Here is a 25,524-nt window from a genome sequence, read left to right on the forward strand (position 1 = left end):
TTAGACTGTATATCCTATATTTAGCTCAAATGTGAAACTTGCACAGAGATATTTATGCCACAGATGAGAGATATATAGTAAAAAAAGAAAGTCTGAAAGCAATCCCTTTTTCTTCAAATTAAAACATTTCCCATTTCTGTTCGACCGTTAGACTGCACTTTTCATATATAATGACACAGTGCTCTGTGAACACAGAATTTACACGTTTATGAAAAAATGGACCAGTATATCAAATTAAATAGGATGTAAGCCCCGGGGAATATTATCCTGGAGTATTTGTCAATGGCGTGGGTGTCGATGCGCATGCTGACGTAGCGCTGGTTTTTCCTCCTCCCGGAGCCCCTTTCCGAGCCCAGCGCCAGCTGCACCATCATCCTGTCCTGCTTGTCGCCGTTCTCGGAGACGTAGTGCCCCAGCTCGCCCACGTCGCCGTCGTTGTAGCTGCCGTCCATCATCATGGGCCGCGGCTGCGGGAGGCTGCACGCGCACGGGAGCTGCGGACACAGCCGTGAGTTACGTCCATAGACATACAAACATTCACATATAGATTTGTGCAAAGAGCAGCTGTGCTCTAGTGTGTCCCTGGTTAGAGTGAAAAAAAAGTTCATTTCGATAAAGGACAGATTTCAGGATGTAAATAAAGGTTGGGCCAGGACCTTGAAGCTGAGAAAGCCAGAAAAAGGGCACAGGGAAGCTTCAAGATGGGATGCATTCAGCTTGCACAGCTCACAGAGCTGAGGCAGAGAGTTGGGGTGGTTATAATTTTCTGTATATAATTTACCTAAGGGACAAAAAGGGGGAACTCTGGGCCCTTATATATAATTCTAGGTACTGCCTGGGGAAAACTGAGAGAAATCTGCCTTATTATCTGACAATATGCACTATCCATCTGGTGCAAATCACAGGTTTGCATTTGTATCGTCGAAATAACAAAATATTTACAGGTAAAATACTAAAACCTATTCCATCTATACAGGCAGTGGAGGGCTGTATATGTGGGGAGGCAGCTGCTCACTCAGTGAAGAAACACCAGTGAGCTCGTGTATCAGGCAGCTCATCTTCATAACCAGCAAGAGCTACTGATGGCGTCTTGTGGCAGGCACTGCATTTCCCCGGAGCACCAGACAGCAAAATACTGTGGCTGCAAACTTTAGGTAGTTCCCAGACATTTGGTACACTTTTTCCCAGTGGCAACAACCATCATGGGAGACTGAAACCCTCACCTTGTCCCGGAGCTTCCTCTCCTTCCGTTCCTGCACGGTAGTCAGGTAATTCACAGCCGCATATTCCAGCACGGACAGGAAGACAAACACGAAGCTGACCCACAGGTAAATGTCCACGGCTTTGATGTAGGAGACGCGGGGCATGGAGGCGTTCACTCCCGTGATGATGGTGGACATGGTCAGCACGGTGGTTATCCCTGGGAACGCACCGCGAGAGAGAGCCCGTGAGGCAGGTTCCCGTGAGGCACCTCTGCCTGGCGAGGCCGAGCGCCAAGGCGGGAGCTGGCGGAGGAGCTGCCTCCCCTCGGCGCCCGCAGGCTGCTCCCAGCAGAGGATCCCATGCACCCCGTGTGCCAGCGATCCCCCAGCTGCAGCACGGCTTCCCCTAAGGACACAACCCCGAAGTGCCTCTCCTGTTAGAGGAGCTAGCTGGGCCGAGGGAGAAATCCTGTCCTGGTTTGTCCCATAGGCGAGTGTAACAAACACACCAACAAGGACAGGAGTCTTTATAGTTCAGTGTCAGACTGTCCCTGGGGGAGGCTATCTGAGGTCCTCATTACATGGATTAATTATTTCACATTAATAATCCACTCAAAAGTTGAAATGAGGTGTATGTGCATAAAGGCCTGAACTCACAACAACATCTAAGTGCCTAACTGCTCCTGAAGGCAGTGCCTACGTCTCTTGTTGAGCCTCAGCCCAGGCGTTTGTGCTACTGTCCAGTGGTTTCTCAAGGCACTGGATACTGCTTCTGAACATGGACATGCCCCATTGCTATCCCCCACAGGTAAATGCTCACCCCGTATGTATGTTCAATCCCGAAGAACATATTTCTAACAATAAATTAAGTCCTGGAATGTGTTCTGTGCAGTAAATGAAAGGAAACTTGGGCCCAAAGGCTGTAAAAACACAAGTGCTGCTTCATTAAGGACAAAACATCCACTTTAAAAGGAGATTGACATTCACAGCACAGTTCTACTCCTATTGCAAATCCCATGCCACGTGGCCTCATCTGTCTGAAGGCTGATTCAGAATGGAAGCTAAATCTCTCATGCTGCAGTAAAGTCTTATTTAACAACTTGAACAACAATGTTCCACTTATGGCGTTACCCCCACCTGCCCTCCTTTAGAAAAATTCGATAAACTGAAGGTCTGCTAATGTTGCTAACTGATTTTCACATTCTTGCTCTCTGAAGCTTCTGAAGGATATTGAGACTCCAGTTCTGTATGTGCTATCTATGTGTTAAAAGCAATAAAAGCAGAGCTTGTCATTTGCTCCCTATTTTATCTTGATAGGCAGGGCCTTGCACGGGACCGTCTCTTAAGTCTGCTGCTACAGGATCATTTTTACCTAAAGGGACTCGGGCAGGTACCGCTCGGCGGTCGATCCAGAAGGACACCCAAGACAGCATAACCATGAGAGTGGCAGGGAAGTAGGTTTGGAGCAGGAAGAAGAAGATGTGTCGGCGCAAGGTGAAGTTTATGTAGAGGCGGTTGTACCACCCTGTATAAAAAAGAAGAAAGCAGAGAGGTCACACCAAAGATGAACTCCTTTCAGGCAGGGTGCATCAGTGAGATAGTGCCACGTTTGGTTTGTGGAAAACACAAGGAGCGACCCCAGATGTTGCAGTTACAGAAAAGAATCTTTATGGAGCTGACTGCTGTAGTCTAACTGTCTCCCAGGACAAGATCTTCCAGAGCAGATTACATAACCTGGGCACCCAGGGCGTTTAACTCACACTGAGGCCTAGTGTAATCTTGAGGAGGAAAAGCCCTTCTGGATTTTCTAACCATAGAGGTTTAGTGCATTTGGAATCAGGCACTCCCCATTCCAGAAGAGAAATACCCAACTAATTGAAAACAGTCAGTCTGAAGCAGCTTTCCTTCTAGGCAAGTGCTACTCAACTTTTGGGAATCCCCTGTGCAAGTCAGCTCCTAGGAGACTTGGAGGAGCTCAGGGTGCAAAGGTCTTAGAATATCCGGGTCCCGTTTCTGAGTGTCCTTCTGAACAGAAATGCAGGTGATGCAGCTGTATCACACAGGGCCAGCGCCGTGCAGGCAGCCACGCACGCAGCAGGACACTGGGTCTGTGCGGGGCAGAGCTGGCGCCTTTGCCAGCGCCAAGACCGGGCTGAGCGGCACAGCTGGGGCCTCCCTGCGGGACAAGAGGGACAAGAGGGCTGGGCGCTCCCGCTTTCCCCTGCCCGCGCTCTGCCAGGAGCCCCGTTACCCACCTGTGCTGCTGTAGAAGGCGAGCTTTGTGGTGGTGTGGAACTCCTGGATCAGGAACTGGGACAGAGAGATCCTCTCATCTGTTTTTAGGGAATCGTTCCCGTTCTTCCAGTACAGCATGAGGTCATCCTCAGTGTAGGCATCTAGGGGAGCACAGCAAACCTCGTTGCAACGCGCTGAAGTGGCCGCTATTGTGCCTACAGCTCGGAGCATGGCAGCGCGTATTCCAACCTAGGTGCCAGGTCCCGGGGAAAAGGCTGGACGTGCCCAGCTTGTGGCAGACCTGGCAGTGCTGGGCACGGCTTTGGAAAGGGAAGGGCCAGCTGGTGCCCACAGCCCTCAGTCTTGATGACTGATCTGTTTTGTGTCCCCCCTTTTCTTTCCCCTCTAAGCATGTTTCCACACGTGTAATGGTGCATCAGGTAGGCTGCAGCACCAGAATATAAAACAAAGGACCTAAAATCAGAAGCAAAGGAAGGGAGACTAAGGAGAAAGAGGCTGCCTGGGGTAGCAGGAGGAACAGATTCTCCGTGGTTTGAGGCATCTGGGAGAACAAACTCTCAGCTAAAGCTTCTGTCTGTCAGGTATTGTATTTTTAATACATGTGAAAATATGGTAATATTAACACTTTCAGACATGTTTAATAACAGTTATTAGCTGCATATGACTTTACTAAAATGGAATTAAGACTATAATTACTTATTGAAAACTTAAGATAAAAAACCCTAAAAAGTTAAAAGTTTAAACTATACCTGTAAGAAATCTAGGAAATGTATATGTAAATCATACTTTGGACAACAAAGCTACACCGGGATATAAACTGGTTTATCTCACATAGGTGTAAGGAAAATAAGGGGCAAGATGATTATGTTGCTGCTGCCTCGTGGTTTATACACCCTGGACAAGCAGGGGTATTCCTCATGTGAAGGGATTAAGCCCTTTGGTTTTACACATTTAACAACTGTTGGTGGGGCAAACAGATGCTTCTGGGCACTGCTCACGGGCAGGCAAAGCACCCTGCATGGGGCCGGAGTGTGGGGCAGTCCAGGAGACTTTCTGGGAGGGGGGCACTAACAAGGGTTAGTTGCAGAGGGTGTTCAAAGTATATTTTATTGTTCAAACGCTGTCTAAAAGAATTATAGCAAAAATATTTAAGGGCAGGAATTTGCGCTCATTTTTGAAGTTTGCTCACTTGGGTTAGACCTCCAGCTTATTTAGCTGCTGCTTACTTTGTAATTAAAGCCAGGTGTAGGTGGCCAGTGTGAGCCCTTTGGCTTGCACACATCTCCCTTGTACTTACAGCTCTCAATCTCCAGGGAACATGTTTGTGTGTCCAGGGGAAAGCGGCTGAAATCCATGTTGCACATCGCTGTTACTGTAACTCTAGGTGTAATAAAAAATGGTGCATTAAAAACTAGGCATCTGATGTGACTGAAAAGCAGTAAGACTGAAAGTTGTTGCTGTTATTGTTCTTTTTTATTAAATAACTACCTGGCTAGTAACAGTCCATAGGAAAAAAAAAAAAAGAAAGAAAAAAAACACTTTTTATTGAGCTAAAGCCATTCCAGTCAAGCTAAAACCTTCTCTTCTTCTGAGCAAAACAGAGTTAGAATAGATGACCAGGTGGAAGGCTCCTCCTAGATGAAAAAAAGAAAATGGGAAAGGGCAGAGGGAAGCCTTTTTGCCCTTTGTAGTTCTCCTGCACCTCCTGCTTACTGAAGGCTGGCAACCACCTCACTGGCAGCCGCCAGAGGGCACAGGCAGGACCTACAGCTGGGACTGATGTTGGTCCTAACCCACCACTGAAATGCTCTGCACTAGAAAACAAATAACCCTGGTCTTCCTCCGGTCTGTCTCGTTTTTAACAGCAGGTAGAGCTTTGTATTGCACTGGGAGCATGAACCTCGATTCAGGCGGCTTGAGGAATTGAGGGGAGGCGTTCAGTTCATCCAGGGCCCGGTGGGATTTCAGACGCTCACGGCAGGGGCGAGCGGCACTGCTGGACGAGGGTCCCCACAGCGGCCTCACCCTGTGCAGCTCCCCCGACACCACGAGCAGTGCCGGCCGCCCGTGCGCCCGAGTCTGCTTCTACTCCACACCGCGAGCAGCGCAGGCCGCCCGCGCGCCTGAGTCCGCTGCTGCGCAGCCGTCTCGGTGTCTCCGTGAGGGCAGCACAGTCAGCCCAGCCCGCACCCCGCACGGCGCTGAGCCCAGCCCGGCTGTTTCGCAGGGGAGCTCACGATGGGGAAGGTCTCAGTGGATGTGCGAGAGCATCTGTGGCACCTGGACCTTCCCTCAAGCACCTCCTTGCTTCTGTCAGCCCCCACTCCATCAGCTTAACTACTCAGGGATTGGAAAATTGCTTTTTGCTGCGGGACATGTGGATTTACACTCAGGTCCCCTCAGAGCAGGGGCAACACCACATCTCTCTGGAGAGTGCTCCCCCAGCCGGGTTGTTCTGAATGGAGAAGTACGTTCCTTTCAAAGATGTTTTACTGGGCGGAAAATAAGGGAGAAAGCAAGGCAGCGTGAGCATCAAACCCGAAACTAGATGTCACTTGCTCCCACACTCCCTTCAAGGACCATTCACGCATTTTGCATGAAATAGATATTGCACAGAAAGCACAAAAGCTCTTACGTCTAGCTAGCTGCATGTCACGTCCAGCTGCATGCAGGGCATGGGGAGCTCTGTGCCCTCATGGTGAAGCTTGTTACTCTGTGGGACTAAGGATGTTCAGGCTGTTTTCTGGCTTAACGTAAAGTTGTACTCAGTGTAATTAATATGTTTTCATGGTGACCTTTAAAAACAGTAATTGTACATTTTGCTAGGTCCTGAGGCTCTGTTATAAAGTAAAGTGGATAAATATAACTGTTTGGACTTCTGTTTATTATAAGACACTTCCCTTTTCCTTAGACCGTGTCCCATCTCTTCTGCAGTGCCTTGCAGGGGTCACACCTGGCTTTTCCAAGGTGAGCCCCCTCAAGGAACTGCAGTCTGTGGCTGGGTAATCCCGCAAACAAGGCAAAGGAACCAGGGAAACTGCTGCCTGCAAAAGGCCCTCCATGAACTAGCATGGGTTACTGCTGCAGGGCCCGGAGGTTTCCTTCCCGCTGACGCCAGGCTGGGAGGCTCAGCAGGCAATGGGAATGTGGTAGGTCGGGGCTGCAAAGGGGAGGGAGAAGTCACGCCAGGGCAAGCAGGTAGGAAATCCTGCTCTTGAGGCCTACGAGCTGCTGGGACAGACCCTGGCTGGAGGAAGGAGAAGCAAGTGCTTCCTAGGAATGAAGTTTCAGACCTGAGTCTCACTCTGTTTATATAATACCAACCCAGGTGGCTTCCCTGTGCACATATTCATTTTTATTTGGTAAGGCAAGGGGACTTTTCCTCCTGATCACAGTGGCTAGTCAGTACATTCCATTTATTCATTTATTTTTTTTTAGCATGAAACTGTGCAAAAATGAAACACAGGAAGACCCCAGGGTTTCTCTCTCATCTCACTCATAACTGACACTGACCGAATGCAATTTTACCTGAGACTATAAAGTACCTTCCCGTCTGGCTGGACCCGCAGCATGACGTTATCAGTGGTGGTGTCGTGGATGAAGGAGCGCTTGGAGTGCACGAAGAACATGTCAGGGACCCAGATCTTCTTCACGAGCCTGCCGTCGAACGTCATGCTCTGGTTGTTGGTGCTGGGGAAGGAAAGCCGTTCGTCTTTCCAGTAGTGCCGCAGGTAAAGGGTCATGGTGAAGTCCTGAGGGAAACAGGTTTGTGTTACAGCTCAGATCTCGCTGCCATGGGCAAGCTCAGAGATGCTCTCCCGCCCGCCTGCAGGGCGCTCCTGCCCGCGACAGCCCCAAGGGCCTGAGGGCGGACATGCCACGGCAGTGGTAGGTGCCGGGCGCTGCCGGCCGCTTCGGCCCCAGGCCTGTGCAGGCGCCTTTCTGGGGCTGACACTAAGGGAGCAAGCGCCTGGGGGCCGCGCTGCCCCCTCCAGCAGCTGCCCTCCCCAGGCCGCCAGGGAAGTCCCTGGCGCTTCCTCTGTCACAGAAATGGCAAAGGCACGAGGCTAGCAAGGCACCGAGTGACTGCCAAGCGTGCAGCGGGCCTGAAGCTTGCATGAGGCTTTTCTGGGTGAGATTTGCACAGTGGTTGAAGCCTACAGAAACCTGGAGCTACCAGGCTTTCCCGGGACATGATTTTGCTCTCCTCCTATCCGAGGTTATCAGGTCTGGAGGTCTCCCCATGACACAGACTGGCACAGCTCTGTTGGTACAACTGACTTAGAACAGGAGCGACCAGACCTGAACACTGTCATTCGTTAAAGCTTTTTTATTATTCTTTTTTCCTTTTCTCTTGACCTAGAGAGGCTTGCTGTGTTTAGCTGTGGCCTGGGGAGTTGTGTTGCTCTCCCTTCCCCATACTGTGCTCCTGGCTCCGAGGTGTGCTCCTTCTCTCCCAGCTGCGCCGTGTTGGCGGGCTCTGACCGCAGAAGCGCCACTGTTTGCGCCTGCCCCCTCCTCCTTCCAGGGGATCGCCCCCACGTAGTGGAGCACTAAGCCCATGCATAGGTGCCACGTCAGCGTGGGGCTGACCGTGTGACATAGCTGTCATATAACACGTATAAAACACATAACTTACAGCCCATAAGCTGAGGTAAGGGCATAAGACTGACCAGTGTGTTATGGTACGCGAGTCAAGGAAGTCAGTTAAACCACAATATTTTATAATGTATCATCTGAAATTCTCCCTTTTCTTCCTTTCCTTTTGGTCCATTTCTCAGAGACACTATTTCCTCCTGTTCTTTTTGCAAGCAAATTTCCAATTTGGGGTAACCATTTGATTTTAGGTCATCTTCCTATCTTTCCTCCAGATAAAACAGCTGCCCTACACAGCCCACAAAAGCCACACTAATTTCAGAGTCAGTTGCCCACAATAGATTGTTATCAGTTTTAAAAAGAATCAGACAAAAAGCTGATTTTTGACATCCTAAAGAAGTTTTAACATGTCCTCTATTACTTTATCACTTTCTTGTAAATAGTCAGAAAGCAAAAGAAAAGGAAAATTTGTTATATTAATTCAGCAACTGATATTCAGTACACAGTGAAGAGCTCTGATCTATGTTCATTCTGAAAGCAAACAAGCAATGATCTTGCAAAGCACTATGGCCTTTTTATATGAAGCTGCATGAGTTTAAAAGAATTGATTCTGACATTTAAAGTCTCTCTCATCGTTATTTTGCTAACAGCCAGAATTGACTTTGAATGTGTTTTTTCCCGAGGCTATAAAGCACTTTTCCCGTGTGGCTGAGTGTTGTGGTGTGATGTATCTCCAGCAGCACCAGGGAGAAGATGTTCCAGCAGCGAAGGCTGCCTCGGTGGCACTGTCTGGCCATGAAACAGCAGCCCAGTTGGCATCGATGCAAAATGCCCTTCCTCTTTGGAGCCCCAGGAAGGCATTGGAGGACACTGTGAGGAGCACTGGCAGCATTCAAAAACCAGGGGAAATCCCCCACAACCATAATGCTTGCTTAAAGATTGAGATTCTTTTGCTTTTAGCTCTGAAATCATGAATGCTGAATTCTTTCCCTTTGCTTTAGGGTGTTCAAACCTTCTGGGGCTCTCTGGCCACCTTCACGAACTTCCTCCTCAACCACCACGGCTGAGAACACACTGGAAGAGGCAAAAGCTGAGAGTCCCCATGGCTCGAGGTTAGGGCGGAAAGAGCACTTAGAAACATGGGAGGTGTTGGTGGCCTTGAAATGTGTTGGGGAAACATTTCCCCAACAGCACAGCACAGAGACAGACCCTGCTTAGCCTCCAGATGCATCCTGATGTGCCTCAGATTTGTAACCCCATTGCAGCTTGTGAGTGGTTGAAGTCCAAGGTGACTGCAAGCACCGTACCCGTGCGAACACTAATATTACCTGGTGGAGGGACAGGGCCACAGTGACAATCCCCAGCACAAGGAATGTTTGATGATGGATAGACACGATGCAATATGGTACCTTGTTTGTGCAAGGATTTCTTGTCCACGGCAGGCCAAAAGATGGGTGAATCTGCACTGTTGTCAGTGCTGCAAGTTGTACTGCTTGGCTCAGCACATTGGTGGGTAGGATGGTCACAAAACACATGGGCACACACACCAACACAGAGCTACCTCCTCTCCGTTACTGCCTTATCTGGGAAGGAGCTGCTGATAATGGGTACTCAGTTTCTTCTATGCCATATGGGACAAGGATAAACATTTGCTGACCTTCAGCAGAGCTTGGCTTACAAATTTGGAATCACAGAGGTCAGCAGAAAGCTCTTTAGGCTGGGTAGAACAGGAGTGTTTAGTTCAGCCACATGGTAAGTCAATTGGAAATAACCCAATATACTCAGAAGCCTCCCACAAGGGATCAGAGACCTTGGTGGGTGAAAGATCCCCATCAAATGGTTGGATGATTCTCTATTTTTTGTTGGAGGAAGGGAGAGACAAAGGCTCTCTCTCACCTCGCTGACCCCACTCATCCCACACACTGCGCCCTTACATCAGCTTGCTCAGAAATCGCTGGCTGGGGACCAGTGCTGGAAACACACACGTCAGTGGGACTCTGCTGCTGAGGTGAAAGGAGCCTGGATGGCCACAGGCTGCAGAACAGGGACACTACACCCGGTGGGCAACAACCTGGGTGCAGTGAAATGACACTGTCACAAAACCGTGCTCCCGGTTTAGACGTGAGAAGAGGTCAGATGAGAGCTTTCTAGCCCTATAGCAGTTGTCAATTAAGACTGCAGAGAAGTCTGGGCTTCCTGTGAAATCATCGGAGCTATTAATACATTTGTTGGAATAGTGAAAATATTTGAAAAGTGTTTTTTGTTGGGCAATGAGTTTTCATCTTTCACTCTCTTTCTGTGCTCCCTCTCTCCTGCATGGCTGGTTATGTCATGCATGTATGTAAAAAATTTCCAAGAAAAATCTCTCCCAGAAATCATACCCTACTTTCAGTGCTCTTTTGTGATGAAGAAGGTTTTTCAAGCAAAAATCATGCTGTGGCCAAAATCCCTATCACTTTCAGAGTATTTGAAAATCGGCAGTTTTCACAATATTAATTACACGGTGAATAGGAAATGAAGAAGAAGGACGCCTCAAGTAATGAATTTAGCCTGTGCAGAACGCCACCATCAGTCTTGTGTGCCCCTGAAATCCTTCTTTACCATCAGTGCAAAGCTTAAGGAAGGTGCTACAGGATATGCAATAGGGGCGATGCAGCAGCTGATGAACTGAAGGTCAAATCTACAGACACTTCTGCCCTTTGAAAACTTGCAGCCTCTTGTGACTGTGTACTTCCTGATAGAATGGGTAATTGGACCATACAGAGAGATGATATTTAAATGTCAGGGTTTTCTGATCTCACAGCAGACCCTTCTCATGTCAGGGATGTTGTCACTGTTGTGTACAGGCTGTTGCTTACACTGGCTGCCTTGCAGAGAGCAGTACTTACAAACCAGTGTTGCTCCAGTGGCAGCTACATGGCTTCTGGTTTGGAGCTAGCTTGCCCCTGGCCAGCTCAGTACATAGATGGAACTAGATTGTGCCTGCAATGTGTCACACAAAGTGTAATGAAACTGACACATCTCCTCAGAGCTTTCAAATCTTACCACTTCTTAACAAAATATGAATCTTTTGGGGCAGTTTTGGCAGTATTATATCATTTTGCCCTAGACAAAATAAAAGATCAGATTAACTTTATTTCCTTTTGTTTTGAGACATTTAGAGAGATAAAATGGCAGTTTTGTTGTCAAATTCTGGTCAAATAGGTTGCTCAGAGATGTTATAGAGTCTCTACCCCTGGAGATGCTCAAAACCCTCCTGGACATGGTGCTAGACAACTTGCTGGCCCTACTTGAGTAGGGCAGTTGGACTAGAGGAGCTCCAGAGGTGCCTTCCCACCTCAGCAATGCTGTGATACTTGCCATATCCACTTCAGAAATACTATCCAGACTTTCAACTTGGACATCTACCCCAACAGGAATTGCAGGGCCTAGGGAAAAAATATGAGAAAGTATAAACTTGGTGAGACAAAGTAACCACCTGTTTTCAAATCTTAAAGATAAAAATTGGTGTTCAGTCTAGAAAAAAAACAATAGTAAACTAACTCATGGTGTAAGTGACTGGAATGCATAACTGACTTCCTCTCCACTCTATTCCTTTTTACTACTACATTTTCTAACAATCAATACACATATTTCTTAGGCTATAACATGCCTTGTAATGAATTCAAAATGCAGAAAACCATGCAGTGGTGGAGCTGCAGCACTTGGGTTTAATTACCTGATTCTCGGTATAGGATGGGACCTTCTTTCTACACCTATCCCTTCAAAATTCAAAAATAATGTCTCAAATTCAAAAACAAGTGCTTAAGTCAAGGACTGACAGCCCTCCAGCACATCCCACTCACTCAGAGAGCTGTCGAGGTTCAGTTAAGAGTATGTGGGAGAATTATTTATATTTTTCCCATCACTTCCTCCGCTCTTCTCTCAGACTAATAGGATCCCAAGTATTTTGCTTTTACATCATTCAGTGTTTGGCTGTGGATGGCAAGGTGTGAGGACTGCCTGTGAAGGAGACATTATGTTACTTGACAAAGGAATGTGCCAGTGGGTCTGGGTCTCCTGTGAGAGGAAGGATTGGACTATGATGGGACAAAACAGAGATTTTGGTTTTTATTCCGTCCTCTAGATTTTGACTAGCTCCTGCATACTGCTGGCTATTACACTACAGATCTGTCAAGGCAAATAATGCTCACATTAGTGGACTGCTATGAAACTGCTATGAAACTGAAACCATTTTAAATTAATTGAACACACTGGTATTTTGTATATTGACCATTTAGCAATAAAATCTTCTTCTATCAGAGAATATAGTAGTATCCTGGATTTGAATGACCATCTGTCAGCCAGAAAGGGTAGATAAATTACAACATTCTTTAATCCGGTAGGTTGAAGAAAGCATGTTCTCCTTAATCCATTTCTCTAAAAGCTTAGCTTGTTGTAGCACCCAGGCACAAAACTGTGAGTAAAGTATTAACACATAACAGTCAACTCATTTTCTTTTTCATTATAAGTGAAGTAGCCAGGTCTGTAAATATGGTATATGATTTGACTAGTCACACTTGCTGTAAGACAAAGTCCTAGAATTCCTAGGACTCCTAGGAATAAACGTGAGCTGCTTTTGTTGAGTTTATCAGAAGAAAGTGCTGTTGAATACCAGGAATATTACATTGCCTCTATTCACATTTGCAGGTCTTTGTTCAGCCCAGGAAGAAGGCTATTTCATTGCAACCCTATCCTCTCAAAATGTGTAATGAATCCACAACACAAAATAACGGATATTACAGACAGAAAAGGCTCTGCTTTGCTGATCTGCTTATTGCATATAACTTTATGTTATCGTTATGGTGAAGAATACCATGGACAAATGGGCATGATTCCTACCTCCAAAACCCGGTCTCATGCTGAAGTCATGGTCATCTATTCGCAGCAGCTGCTCTGACTTTGTCACTGGAGATTTGGTGATGTCAGGGCTTCGTTTTAGAATTGGGCTACCGGGAAAAGAGAAGCACAGTTATGAGTCCTTCCTGATCAGCCCATGTAAGAAGCATCCTGTTTCCCTGCAGTCCTAAAACTAGAGCTCATTCTTGCTCATTTGCCTCTTAAACCATGACTGTTGTGATTGCTTGGAGTGGTAGTAGTTGATAGCATGTCACCAAAAAATAATTCCTGTATTCAGTATCCAGTGCTTACGGCTATGATAAAGCATGCACGCGGGTAAGATGTGTTCTGTGGCTTTTGTCTCTGTAAAATTATCTGCACCACCAATAGTGTTTGGATACAATTAGTCAACGCGCAGCCTAGAAAACAGTGTGCATGGGTAAGTGGGGAAATGGCAACGGGGAAGCATTTCTGACAGTGATTTGCGACAAGGCATGAAGACAGGAATTAAGGAAACAATATATCAAATAAGCTGCTGGCTGTAACCCAGGAACAAAATGGAGATAGGCTGGGAACCACGCCAGGAGGCAAGCCCCCCGTCCTCACAGCTTGGGATAAAATGATTAGCTCCTGCCCCAGATTTCTAGTGAGAATAAAAAGGAGCATTAAAGACTGTACAGTTTGGAAAGGGTCTTTCCAGATGCTAACAGAGTCACATCAAATGTTGGACAGCAGATGATCTGCTCATCCTCTGAATCTACCTCTAAAAGTGAAAATGATGTTCAGCTCCACTGACACCTGGATTGTAATTGCAGCAGCTTTTATAGCTCTGTAATGTAATTAAACCTTTGTTGCACTCTGAGCTAGCCACACTGCAGATGATAAGACAGCATGAGAGCTCAAGAAAAAGGTAGGAAATATTTTGCCGCTTCTGAGTCAGAAATTGATCAAACAAAACCAGAGCGATAAAGAGACTTGACAGGAGTCTCATTTTCTTGAGATAAAACTTTCACAAATGAGATTGCTTAACCATGCTGTATTTCTCCTAAGCTAGACAGTCATACCACAAGAATTCAGTACAATAATCTATTTTGATGCCCTGTCTCATGCTACAGAGCATCTTCGAATCAGTCTGATTTTAATGATTTCTAAAGGTGAAGAGATCACTATATCCATCAGTGAGTTCTTCAAGTAATTAATTGTCCATACTGAATTTTAAAAGGTGCACCCTACTTCTACTTCAGAATTATTTAATTCAACTTCTGTCCACAGCATCTTGCCCCTATTTTGTTATGTAGAAGGAACCTCACAAACCAAATGTCCACAAGCCAAAGCAAATCAATTTCTAAAATCTCTCTTTGATGTCAGAAAATCACTGCATTTCTCTCCTGTCTCAATGAAAAGTATGTGTCCCAGAAGCTGAACCACTCTCACAGCTCTAATCAGAGTCTTTTCCTCTTTTCTTTCCAGAAAGAAGCAGGCAAACTTGAGGAGTAAAGTAGCAGGCATGGGGTGCAGCTAAGTAACTCAAAAATGCACTTCCATGACCCTGGTGTGGACTAACAAAATATTTGGCTATGAGTCACAGTTGTCTAGAAATAACAGAGAAGAAAGGGGGGCAGTGATATCAGAAAGAGACCTACTGAGCTGTGGAGAGATTTATGTGGGTGTAGCGTGCATTTTGTAAGGTTTATATTCAGCTGAGACTGGGGAGTGTTTCTAGCAGGTCATTGACTTAATCTTTGAGATTTTTGTGTAGATTCGATCATCAATGAAAGCTTTCTCTGAAACAGGTAGAGGGAAGGATGAGCAGGGCAATGTAGAGCCTGAGTTGGGACAATATTAACACAAGAACAAACTAATCTGTACAAAACAAGAATGAATAAAGCTAGATTAAAATTAAAATGTTTCTATCTCAATGGAGCTGTGAGGTTCTGCTTTCTTAAACAAAGGTTTAGAGAGGATATTCCTTGTGTTTGTGGAAGGAGAATGGTCCAGGTAGTCACTTGGGATGAAATCTGGTGACCCCAGGGGTCTCTTTCCTTCTATGATTTTAGAGATGGGACATAGTTTCTCAAATAACATAACAGTGATATGCACACCTCCTTACTCACTGCTTTTGCTTCTACTCAGACATGATGAATTTCATGGGTTAATTCCCTTCTGAAGTGTGGTCTCACCCTTCGAGAGCCCCTGCACTTAGCCATCAAAATGCACACTGTTCAAGCAATTTGGAATCTAAAATTCTTGGTAGGATTGACAAAATACCACAATTATTTGCCTCTCCATTAAGTTTTAGGTTGCTTATTAAACTTTACTAGCAATTGTTTCGTGTTTTTCAGCTCGTTACTAAAGATGCTGAATAGCCCCAGGCAGATCATAGATTTCTTCAAATTCTTGTTGTAACCAACATTACATCCAGAATGCTCTTCGGAGATGCCAGTTCACTGCTTTTCCATTTATTTACTATGGATACATTACCTATTTATGTAATATTTTCTAGTACTTCTTTTGCAGGTCTCCTAAGTTTGAATCAAATACTTCATGGACATCTAACTGTGTTGTATCATAGAATCATAGAATTGTTAAGGTTGGAAGGGACCTTTAGAGATCATCTAGTCCAACCCCCCTGCACACGCAGGGTCACCTAGAGCATGTGGCACAGGACTGCGTCCAAGCAAGTTTTTAATATCTGCAGTATCAACACTCTGATCTTTGTCTATCACTTTTGCAACCTTCTTACCAAGGAGTTTAATTGAAGCTATACAGGGAAATGGACGGAACAGTCTGGAACTACAATGCTGCTGTATTTTTTTTATAAGTCCTGTCTTATAATTGTAGAAAGGACATTGTTCAGGGCAAATGAGGAGAGGGCATTTGCTCTCCCAATCATTATTCAAATATTTTGTGGTTGTGCTGATTTTTACTTATTTTTCCTGTCAGGGAAGCAGCTACTTGGTTTCCAGCAGTGTCTGTGACAACGGGGACCATTTTTACTTGCCTTAATTTTTGCTTGCTTTGAAATATCCTTATTACTGTGGCTAATTAAAAAAAATGAAGAATATGTATTATATATATAAATCATATCTAAAATATAAAGATAGAAGAAAAGCATTTTTATCTTGAGTAGTGATTTTATTTATTGATTTCTGGTAAAAATGGGAGAATGAATACTTTTTTGTTTAAAAGAAAAGAAAGTAAAAGCTCTATTTTTAAATTTATTGTTTAAAAGAAAAGATGTTAAAATAGAGCTTTTACTTTTTTTTAAAAAAAGAATTGGTTACTTTTTAAACTGACTTTCTTTAAAATTTTTGCATTTTGAAGTTGAGGGAATGGATAGAAGTTCAATCAAAAAAAAAAAAAAACCACAGTGAAAACAGTTATGGCCTGCCAAAGAAAAATGTTTAAAGTGTTTTGATTTTGGAAGATTAAAACTATACATTTTTCCCCTTCATTTCAAATAAATCGGAACTTTTTTTCTTCATTTTGCTTTTAAAGTCTTTACTGGGTCCTGAAAAGTAAAAATATCTTTCACGTGAAACACACGGATTTTTCACAAAACTGATAAGGTAGTTTGGAAATAAGGAGAGGGTTTTTTTTGTTTGCTTTTCTTTGCAGGGGGACAAAACCTATTTGTGGATGAAGTTATGTGATCTACAGCTTCTCTCAGTTCTGCATTTTGGATGGGAAAGGGAAAAAGGAAGGATCCCACTAGGAGCTGCAGGGGGATCCTGCCAGAGGACCTGAGGTCCGACACGCTGGGCGAGGAGGAGGCTCCACCGTGTTGTGGTGGCCATTGGGAAGGGAGGGCAGGGCAGGCTGTCATGGGGGCTTTCCTGGCGCCACCACATCAGCCCTTCAGCCCCCTAAGAACTGCCACTTGCAGAGAGGGTTAGATGTGACCTAGATCCCATCCTGGCCTCCACTTAACACAATCCCACCCGTCCTGTGCAACCGCCTCGGAGGGAGCCACCAAACATGGTCACGGCACCCAACTGGGGGCCTGACGCGCGGCAATGGCCTGACGTGTGTCACCACCAGCCACAAGTGGGTGGCTTTTCCCTCACCCAAGGCCCAAACTCCCTTCTTACTGCCTTCTGTCCCCTCCAGTGCCAAGTTTTTAAGGGAAGGCGCACTCAGGGTGTGCGGGAGCGGTGCCGCCACCCCGCTCGGCGCTTTGCCTACCTGCCTTGCTTGTGCGCCTCGCTGTGGGTCTCCCGCCGCTGCCTCTGCGGCCGGCTGCACCGAAAGCACCGGGAAAGGAAGGAAAGGGAAAAAAAAAAAAAAAAAAAAGGAGATGAAACAACCTGTCATGGAGAGCGGTTGAATGTCCAGATTAAGCCCTTTAGCAGTATTGAGAAGAAGGAAATGGCTGTGCCAGGTGGGAAGCACCTAGCTTCTCTTTTGTCATGGATGCAAACATCCTTTTAAACTTTCTATTTATTCATTTATGCCTTTTCTGTTTGCTGTATCTTTCCCAGGTGCCGTGTTCACTAAATCCCAGCGTCAGGGGCTGTGAGCAATGCCAGAGAGGTGGCAGGGAGGCTGAGAGGCGCCTGGCCGCCAGCTCCAGGGGGCAAAAGGAGGGGAACCACAAGGGAAGATGAAACAAAAACAGATCAGAAACTGCTGCTTGGGACTCCTGGCCAAAGGACCCAGACAAACAGGTCTCATTCATCACTCCACAGCCTAGGCCGGCTCTGGTTTTGTGAAAAGCACTGTAATGCTCAGAGCTTGCACCAACGAGGGTGGGCTCCAGCCATGGCACCAAGTGTTTTTCCTGGCAGAGAAAGGCAGGGTTGGAGCTGAAAAGATGGAAGCTTTTCTTTATTTTTTCTCCCTTTCTGAATATTGGGATATCCCAGGCCATCGGACTTTTATAGCTTCATGTAAAAAATATGCATGTTTGTGAAATCTCCCAAGCAGATAGTAAGACTACGCTCTGAGGCAGAAAGGTGAATATTTTCTTGTTTGGGACTTATCTTGGACACTCAGCTCTTCTCATGCAAAAAGTGAGCTGTGTAGGACCACCGCCACCTTGGGCAGAAGGGTGCAAATGGTATGACCCACCTGGGCAAGCTCACTCAGCTGTTCCTGCTGCCAAATGAGGATTCACCTCATTAGTCGACAGTTTTTAGGTATACACAAAGCTTGTGAGCAAGCCGTTCCAGTTACACAAACACTGTGCTTTCAGTTGTTCCCCTCACATAAAAAAAAAATCGAAAATAATCTATATTCTTGTGTTATTCCCACATTTTCTACATTAAGGTGCTGGAACACAGATACTCAGGTGGACAGATATTCACACAGGTAGCAAATAACAGATACATGCAATAACACACCTGTTAATGAGAAGAGAGCCCCAACCCCAGTGAACCCCACCATCATAAAAGCACTCATACAAATACCCCAAAGGACAAGTCCTAGGGAATCTGTCAGCAACATGTAGCTCATAACCTGCATGTTTAGTTTCAATTGGTAGCCAGCAGTGAGCTGCATGTGTTTATACCATGGATGTATTAGCATTAGATGTTTTTCAATATACAAGTTGATGTTTAAATTAGATTCTGTAGATAGAGATAATTCACATTGAAATATATGTTCAGAGTTATGTGACAATGTTTATGGGGAGTTTCCTCATTTCACGGCAGACTCATGAGCATGAAGTACCCAAACTATCTCCTGAATAAGCTAAAGGAGAATGAGCTTTGGAGAAGAGAAGCTGGATATGATCTAAATTCCTGGGAAACTTCAAGAAAACAGTTGGCTCTAACGGCTGATGTATTTAACAAAGAAGGGGTGAATTCTCACTGCTGTATTTAAGCTGAATACAGAGAGAAAGGTACATCTTTTATGTTCCACCTCAGTGCCAGGAGACTTCACCAAAGTCAATAACATTTTGCCAAAAAGCTACAAGCCCTTTAGACATATAAATCCTGACTTAATGACTGACAAAAGAGAGCAGCACTTCAGCAGCCTCATTTCTGCTCATGTAGGGAAAGCCTTATATAAATATACACACACTAGCAAACACAATACATTACCAAAATAGAACTACACTGTACTCAAAGTGACAAAAGAATATGAAAAAATGTGGGTGAGCAGCACTCTTCATAGCACCAAATCTGCTCATTAGAGATAATTCATTATTTTCATGAGAGGCAAATAGTGTCAAAATACTGTGGGGAAAAATAAGAGGAAAAAAAAAGAGAAAAAAAGAGAAACAGCTTATCTCTGTAATAAACACTAACTCTAATCTACTAATGAGGCGTTTTGCCTATTAGCATGTATTTCAAATCCTGCTCTTGGTGAGCGGAGGCCAAACTTCAGGCCTTGCAGGACAGGTTTCCACTAGGCTGAGAACTCCTGAAACTGCAGGGAAAATGAAGCTTTCTGGTGCTATAGAAAAGCAGACAAACTGTATATGGCCAGACTAGGAGTGGGCATTTGCTGAACAGAATCAGTTTCTTTCCAGAATCCATCTGTGTTCCCCAGAGGACAGCTGGGAATAAAATTGTATGCCTATGACTGTTTTCCAGAGCTGCAGCCATGCTGCACCATTGCTATTCCAAGGAACAGCTCCTTTGCCCTGCTTCTCCCCAGGGCCCCAGATACCACACAGCAAAATGTTCTTGCCTTAATAACTGCTTGCAAACATTTCACCCTGCCCTCAAGTGCTGAGTTTTGAAAGGTGTGAAAATGTTCACACTCCTTACTCTTATCCAAACTGCATCACTTATCCTTCTGGTATAGCTGCTTTTGCCTGACAGCTGTGATTTTGAGGCTATTTTTGCCACAAAGAAAGGTGTTGCCTTTAGCACTTACTATGGCAATTTAATCTAGAGCTTCTGCTCCCTAATGGCTGGTCCATACTGCAGCTCTCAGAACTGCAAGGCCCCTCTCACCCTTTCTAATGGCCTTTCTTCAACACAAACCAGCAAACCTCCCTCTCCCCAACAGCTGTCACTAAATGGTTGTTGCCTCCTCCTCACAGCCCCATGCAGCTGCCCATGGACATGTGGGGCTGCCACCCCAGTTCCTCCTGTGAGGAAACTAATACAGGACAATTAAGCTGCATAAAATCCCCAAGACCTGGGATGGAGGTTGGAAAATGGAGTCATCTGCCTTGCCTGTACACACTTGGGCTGCCCACTGGCATATCTCACTGCTGCCCTTCTCTCATCACGCAGCCGTCAGGATGTTGTCTCACGTGATTGGAGAGTAAGCAGATTCTGGCAAATATCTGACCTACTTACTTGACTTCAAAGAGGCCTAGTAAACTTCTGGCTGTTTGGTGTTGGTAATGCTGGTATTCAAACAGGGAGAAAGGAGGCCACCTTCTTGCTATTTCTGATTTCCATTTCTCTTTATAGAGGTTATCTAATACCTCATACTGGCCCTGAGCTTACCCTGTCAAAGAAGCCAACAAGGCATGACCTTATAAGTCATGGTTGAAAGCCAGAAAGCTCTCCCTCTACACCTAGCAAAGCCCAAGGTATCTCTTGTTCCATCTGTGTGATTCCATTTCTTGTAAACTAAACTTTAGTTCTGTATCACAGATCAGCACAGGATGACCATTTCTCTAGTTACTGCAATTTGAAGCCTGCTCAATAACTTTTCTATTCCAATTTATGAAGAGTGCTCTGCTGGCTAAATGATCAATGGCAGCTACATTATGGGACCCAATTACCATGCCCGTTTTGCCCGTGAATCAATTGCAGGTTGCTGTGCCTTCTTCTCCACACGCTTGCTGTCCATAAGCACTTACTCCGAACAGCCTGCAGTCAGGAGCTGCAGTCCCCAGATCGGTCACAGATTGCTCGGTGCGACTGCCCGTCGATGCAGTCATGCAGTGTGGGGGCATTGCTCCTGCCTCCATTTGGGTGACAGGCTGGCTTTAAAACAAGCCAATAACTCCTGAGGTAAAATGCAGTGAATAATGAACAACTTTTTTTTTTTTTTTCCGTGTCAATATTTAACTCCTAACAGTTACAGTGCCAAAAGGCATGTTACGGTGCATGAAACTCACTGAGACACACCACGAAAAGCGACAACATCACCACGGCAGACTTGCGTTTGCTCCCAGTCCTGCCTGTACTTTGCTGGAGCAATCCTCAAGGCCCCTGATGGCAGCTGGGGTGATGCACGCTCCAAAGCCATGTTTATTCCCTCAGATTCTCCCACTGCTTCAAGAGATCTTGTGTTTTCACTGTCCCAAAGGCTGAGACTTACTGGTTGTGGGAGAGCTAAAAATAAATCATGATTGCTACGAAAAAAAACATTCCCCAAGATTATCATAGAGCTATATACACAAAAGACATTTAATCTCTTTTTTTAAGAAATCTGAGATTTACTATGGCATTCATAGTCCCTTCAACTCAGCACAGAGGGCTCTACAGTTAGGGATAGCCATGTCTGATTTTTGTAAAGAAACAGTCCAAACATAAAATCTGAAGGGCTCAGCAAGCATTTGTGACTGCCCAGCTATGCAGGATGTGCACCAGAGAAATACAGGGTGCACATTTTAAATGTGTGCCAGGGAACTCCAAGCATTTTGAATGCACCCCTGCAAGTATGAGACAGGCCACTACCCATTTTGGTGTTTTGATTTACAATTACTAACACAGTTTACATTTCATATCTATGAATCATGCTCAGTACTTTCTCTGCAGAAGGCAATATACCAGTTATAGGCTATAGCCTATCTTACAATCTTATTAGGATAATCCTATTCAAATTTGAGAACATTTCTTCCTCAAAGAATGAAATCAAGATATGAAAAAGTAAGATTTGGGGTATTTTCCTGAAGAGAAATTCACATTCCTGGATGTAAGTTGCTGAGATGTATGAGAGTAGAGGGAAGGAGGGAGTAGAGAGAAGTATCCCGTGACCTGGCCACTAGCTTAGAATATGGAAGAGATTTCCTCTTCTGTGCAAGTCTTTCTATAGAATCAGGATTAAGCTTTGTAATATCCATGCACCTTGGGTAATGATGGCAACTGTGAAGTGATTGTGGCACATGGTTAGCAGGGTGATGGGGGCAAAACAAGTTCCTCAGGTACCTCTGTGAAGGATGTCTCTGGTGCAGTGAAGATGTCTGAAGTGGCTCTGCACAGACCACCTTGGACTTGCAAGAAGTGGAGCCTCGTTCACACGGCCTTCCCCAGGTCTGAAGGGTTTGTCCTCAGGGAGCAGTACAGAAAGGTTTAGCAGGTCAGGCTAGCACTAGCTGAGGCCGGCCGGCACATGGGGACATGCCTTCAGCATGGGGACACACATCTGACATGGAGACACACGTGCAGTGCATCCCCAAAGAGAGCTGAAGGTCCTGGCCCATGACCTGCTCTGTGGGTTATGCACAGTAAAAATGGCTCACGTCCATATCCAACAACCAGCATGTTATTATTATCAACCTTGCAGAACAATTTACAGTCTTTATAGGTGAAATTCGAAGAGTGTCATTTGATAGATCATTAGCAAAGTCTTCACAAATGGTGTCTCCAGAAGGAATTGGTTCCACTCGTTTCCACAGAGGAGACATGCAGCACTGTCTAACTCAATATTGATTAACAGTTTTTTACTATAAGAAAAGGGAAAATACAGAAAATTTGGGGACACTCTGACCTCTCTACTCTTTATGGTGTTTTTAGATCTGTAAACAGGATGGCAGATCAGAGAAGAGATGTCAGATCCAATCCTGTCTCAAGAAATTTTGTTTAAATGTCATAACGCCACAGTGACATAATTGCTGCCCCTTTGATCACTTGCATCACTGCAACTTCTTAGCCATGGGCTAAGGGAGCAACTGAACCTGAACCTGCTGCCTTGAGTGGAGGCACCTGCTGCCATGGGAAGCCCAGCAGCTGCAAAAGAGACCCAGGGTGCCCCTTCCCTCCCTAGCTTATCTCATGCATGGATGATGCCCCCAACCCTTCTCCAGTGCACAAAGACTAGAGATTCCCCCCACACTCCCATCCTCTGACGTGACCACACACTTCATGTTGTCAGATACAAGTCTTCTTCTGTTAAAAACTCCTGCAGTAATTTCTGCAGCTCATGCTGTGCTGCAGTGCAGGTAATCTACAGCCTATCCTACCCATTGATGCAAGGTGAGGGAGGATGTTGAGCTTGCTAAGCCTGCTTTTGCTGAAGCTGGTGGCCATTTTTGGCCATATTTGGAAAGGAATTTCTGAAGAAAATGATTATGAAATGAATGAAATTAATGAGAATGCCCTCGACCCTGCCAACCGTTCTTGTCCAAGGTTATTAAAAGATTAAGCTTAATAATGAGTTATGCTTAAATATTTGTCTAGCTTTCGTTTGCTTCTCTGTTCTATACGTGGTTGATGACATGGGTTCATATTGTAAGCAGACTCATTGGTGTCAAGCAAGGAAACAGGTGGGAAGGAGCTCGGTGAGATGTGGTTTGTAGCTATGGGAAGGAACTTGGTGAGATGTGGTTTGTAGTTGCATTGCACCAACACACAGAAGGTTTCTGCAGAGAAAAAGAGAGGCAGGGGCAAGGAGAGCTTGAGTCTGCAAAACAGCCAGGCAAAACTAAAGAGATAGGAAGAGGCTGTGTAGGGGAGATGGGCACAGAGAGAAACACTGGATAGCGCCAGCGCAGAAGTTGTTGGAAATAGCAGAAGGGATAGGTCAGGATCAAATGGCACCTCCTTGTTGCACAGTGGAAGTCCTGCAGTGCAGAGATGCCCAAGCAGAAATGTGAGTAGCAGGGCCTGCTCATCGCAGAGTGGCACTGGGCAGAAGTGGCACTCGCCAATGGACAAGTGATGCGTCCTCCACGGTCCTCGCTGGGCTATGAAGCCCTCCTGCATGCAGGTGTGAGCACTGCTCTCTGGGAATGAGCCCGGTCTCTGCACTGCGTGTGACACATGTGGCCGGGGGAGATCTTCTCCTTCTCTGCCCCCAGTGAGGGAAAAGGAGCTGGGGACAGGGGACCACAGCAAGTTGCCATGACACATTCCTCTGGTTTGCAATGAGTTAGGAACACCTTAACAGCATCCAGGAGATGCCAGTGCATAGGCGGTGCAGTGGGTCGGAGTGAGGACTGGGAGGGAATCCAGAGTCTAAATAAGTGCTTTGAGGTAGGAGGAAAAGTGAGGTGGGGAAACAGGGAGAAAAAAGCATCCCATACCTGAGGGAGAATAAAGCAAACTCACTGTGAGGGGAAGCTTTCCTTATCCATCAGCATGCCCAGTGAGAGGTGGGATGCACTGTATAACGTGTTCACTTCCAAGTACGGGAATGATGGGAACTCACTAATTTGTACTTAACCTGTTAGACTTACAGGCCTGCGAGTTGTAGATAAGCCATTCAAAATTAAGGAAAATTAATCACTGAATGCTTTTTATCTTGGCATTTGGCAAGCTCTTATTTGCTTCTAAGTATGTCCAGTCATGTATCCTTATGCTTAGTAGGTGTAAAGCTGGTGAATGCCCCTTGCTATTGCATAAATGTATAAAAAGAAATGGGGAGAGAGAGCTAGTTTCTCTATCCAGATTACAAAATCTGAGAAATACTGAGGTGAGAGTTGATCTTGTTTTTGAATTATACAGAAAATTCAGTGGGAAACCTGTTTTAATCCAATATTACTTAAACAAAAAGCAATCTTAGAATGCAAACTAAGCTGAGGAGAGAGACATATATATGTAGTTGAAATTTGCATTTCCTTAGCAGACCCGTACATACTGGTTGTTCACAGCAATGTAACGGCAGCTGAGATCTTGATACTATGCCTGGGGTTGTACAAATAAAAGCTCAGCCTTCCCATATGTGCCAGAAAATGCATCCAGAGGGTTCATGTTTGTTCAGTTTTGTGTTATATAAATTGAAAGGAAGGAACTGGGAGAGCAGAAGGAGCATTATGGGGCTCTGCTGTGCCGGCTGGAGGAATAAGCAAGTCTGGTGCCAGGAGTGAAGTATATAAATAGGGGAAGTAGATGGATGAAGGGAAAGACATCAACTAACTATGCAATTCACTGGCGTAATGATAGGCTGGAAGATAATGTGAAGTTGTTGACCTCAGGCAAGTTACATGGTAGCTGCATTGACTAGTGATTTTATCATCAGTGGTACAGTAATTCAATGGTACATGGGTCTGTGAAGTATATGCAACCATTTGACTTGAGTCACCTGCATAAAGACAGAAGATTGAATAAAGACTACATGAAGAGTGTAGGTCCAAAGTAAACTCTAGAAGGGATGAAAGCAGACTGGTGATAGTGAGGATAGCAGAATCTATCATTCTTACAGACACATCACTTGCAATGACAATAAAAGCAAAGAAAGGAGATTTGAGATTGGGTTATGAGAAAAGACATGGGATTTCTGAAGAATGTTACACAGGATTAAAGTTACAGGAATGGAAAGAAAAAGATGAAGAGGAATAACAAAAAGTAGGATAAGGTAGGATAAAAGTAGCATAAAGGATAGGAACACTGTTGGAGAGAAGGAAAGGATTTCAGGCAAGTGGAAGAAGAGGTAAAACAGCCAGCAGAAATGGCTGCCAGAGGACCAGGGGAAGCTATAGAATAATATTGAGTAAGAACTAGCAGGAAAAATCCTGAAA

The 25,524-nt window shown here is 45.3% G+C and overlaps 1 protein-coding gene across 3 annotated transcripts in view; it reads right to left on the reverse strand.

Annotated features, from left to right (window-relative positions):
• Positions 1–206: 206 nt before the first annotated feature.
• The window catches only part of LOC104571213 (gamma-aminobutyric acid type A receptor subunit rho1), a 30,651-nt gene continuing 5,333 nt past the window's right edge, over positions 207–25,524 (reverse strand). The window contains exons 2-10 of one of the 3 annotated variants that reach the window (XM_010218294.2): positions 17,118–17,171; positions 12,936–13,042; positions 11,415–11,482; positions 6,987–7,210; positions 4,756–4,838; positions 3,458–3,598; positions 2,575–2,727; positions 1,224–1,420; positions 207–494 (exon numbers count right to left, since the gene is read on the reverse strand). In XM_010218294.2, coding sequence (XP_010216596.2) covers positions 207–494; positions 1,224–1,420; positions 2,575–2,727; positions 3,458–3,598; positions 4,756–4,838; positions 6,987–7,210; positions 11,415–11,482; positions 12,936–13,042; positions 17,118–17,171 — 1,315 coding nt within the window. Of the gene's footprint in view, positions 495–1,223; positions 1,421–2,574; positions 2,728–3,457; positions 3,599–4,755; positions 4,839–6,986; positions 7,211–11,414; positions 11,483–12,935; positions 13,043–17,117; positions 17,172–25,524 lie in introns of those variants that run through there. The other 2 variants (XM_088519765.1, XM_010218296.2) reach the window with 2 other exon arrangements.

This window comes from Tinamus guttatus, unplaced genomic scaffold (genome assembly GCF_059628265.1).
Source record: "Tinamus guttatus ecotype Peru unplaced genomic scaffold, ASM5962826v1 Tinamus_guttatus_pri_ptg000070l, whole genome shotgun sequence".
Lineage (NCBI taxonomy): Eukaryota > Metazoa > Chordata > Aves > Tinamiformes > Tinamidae > Tinamus > Tinamus guttatus.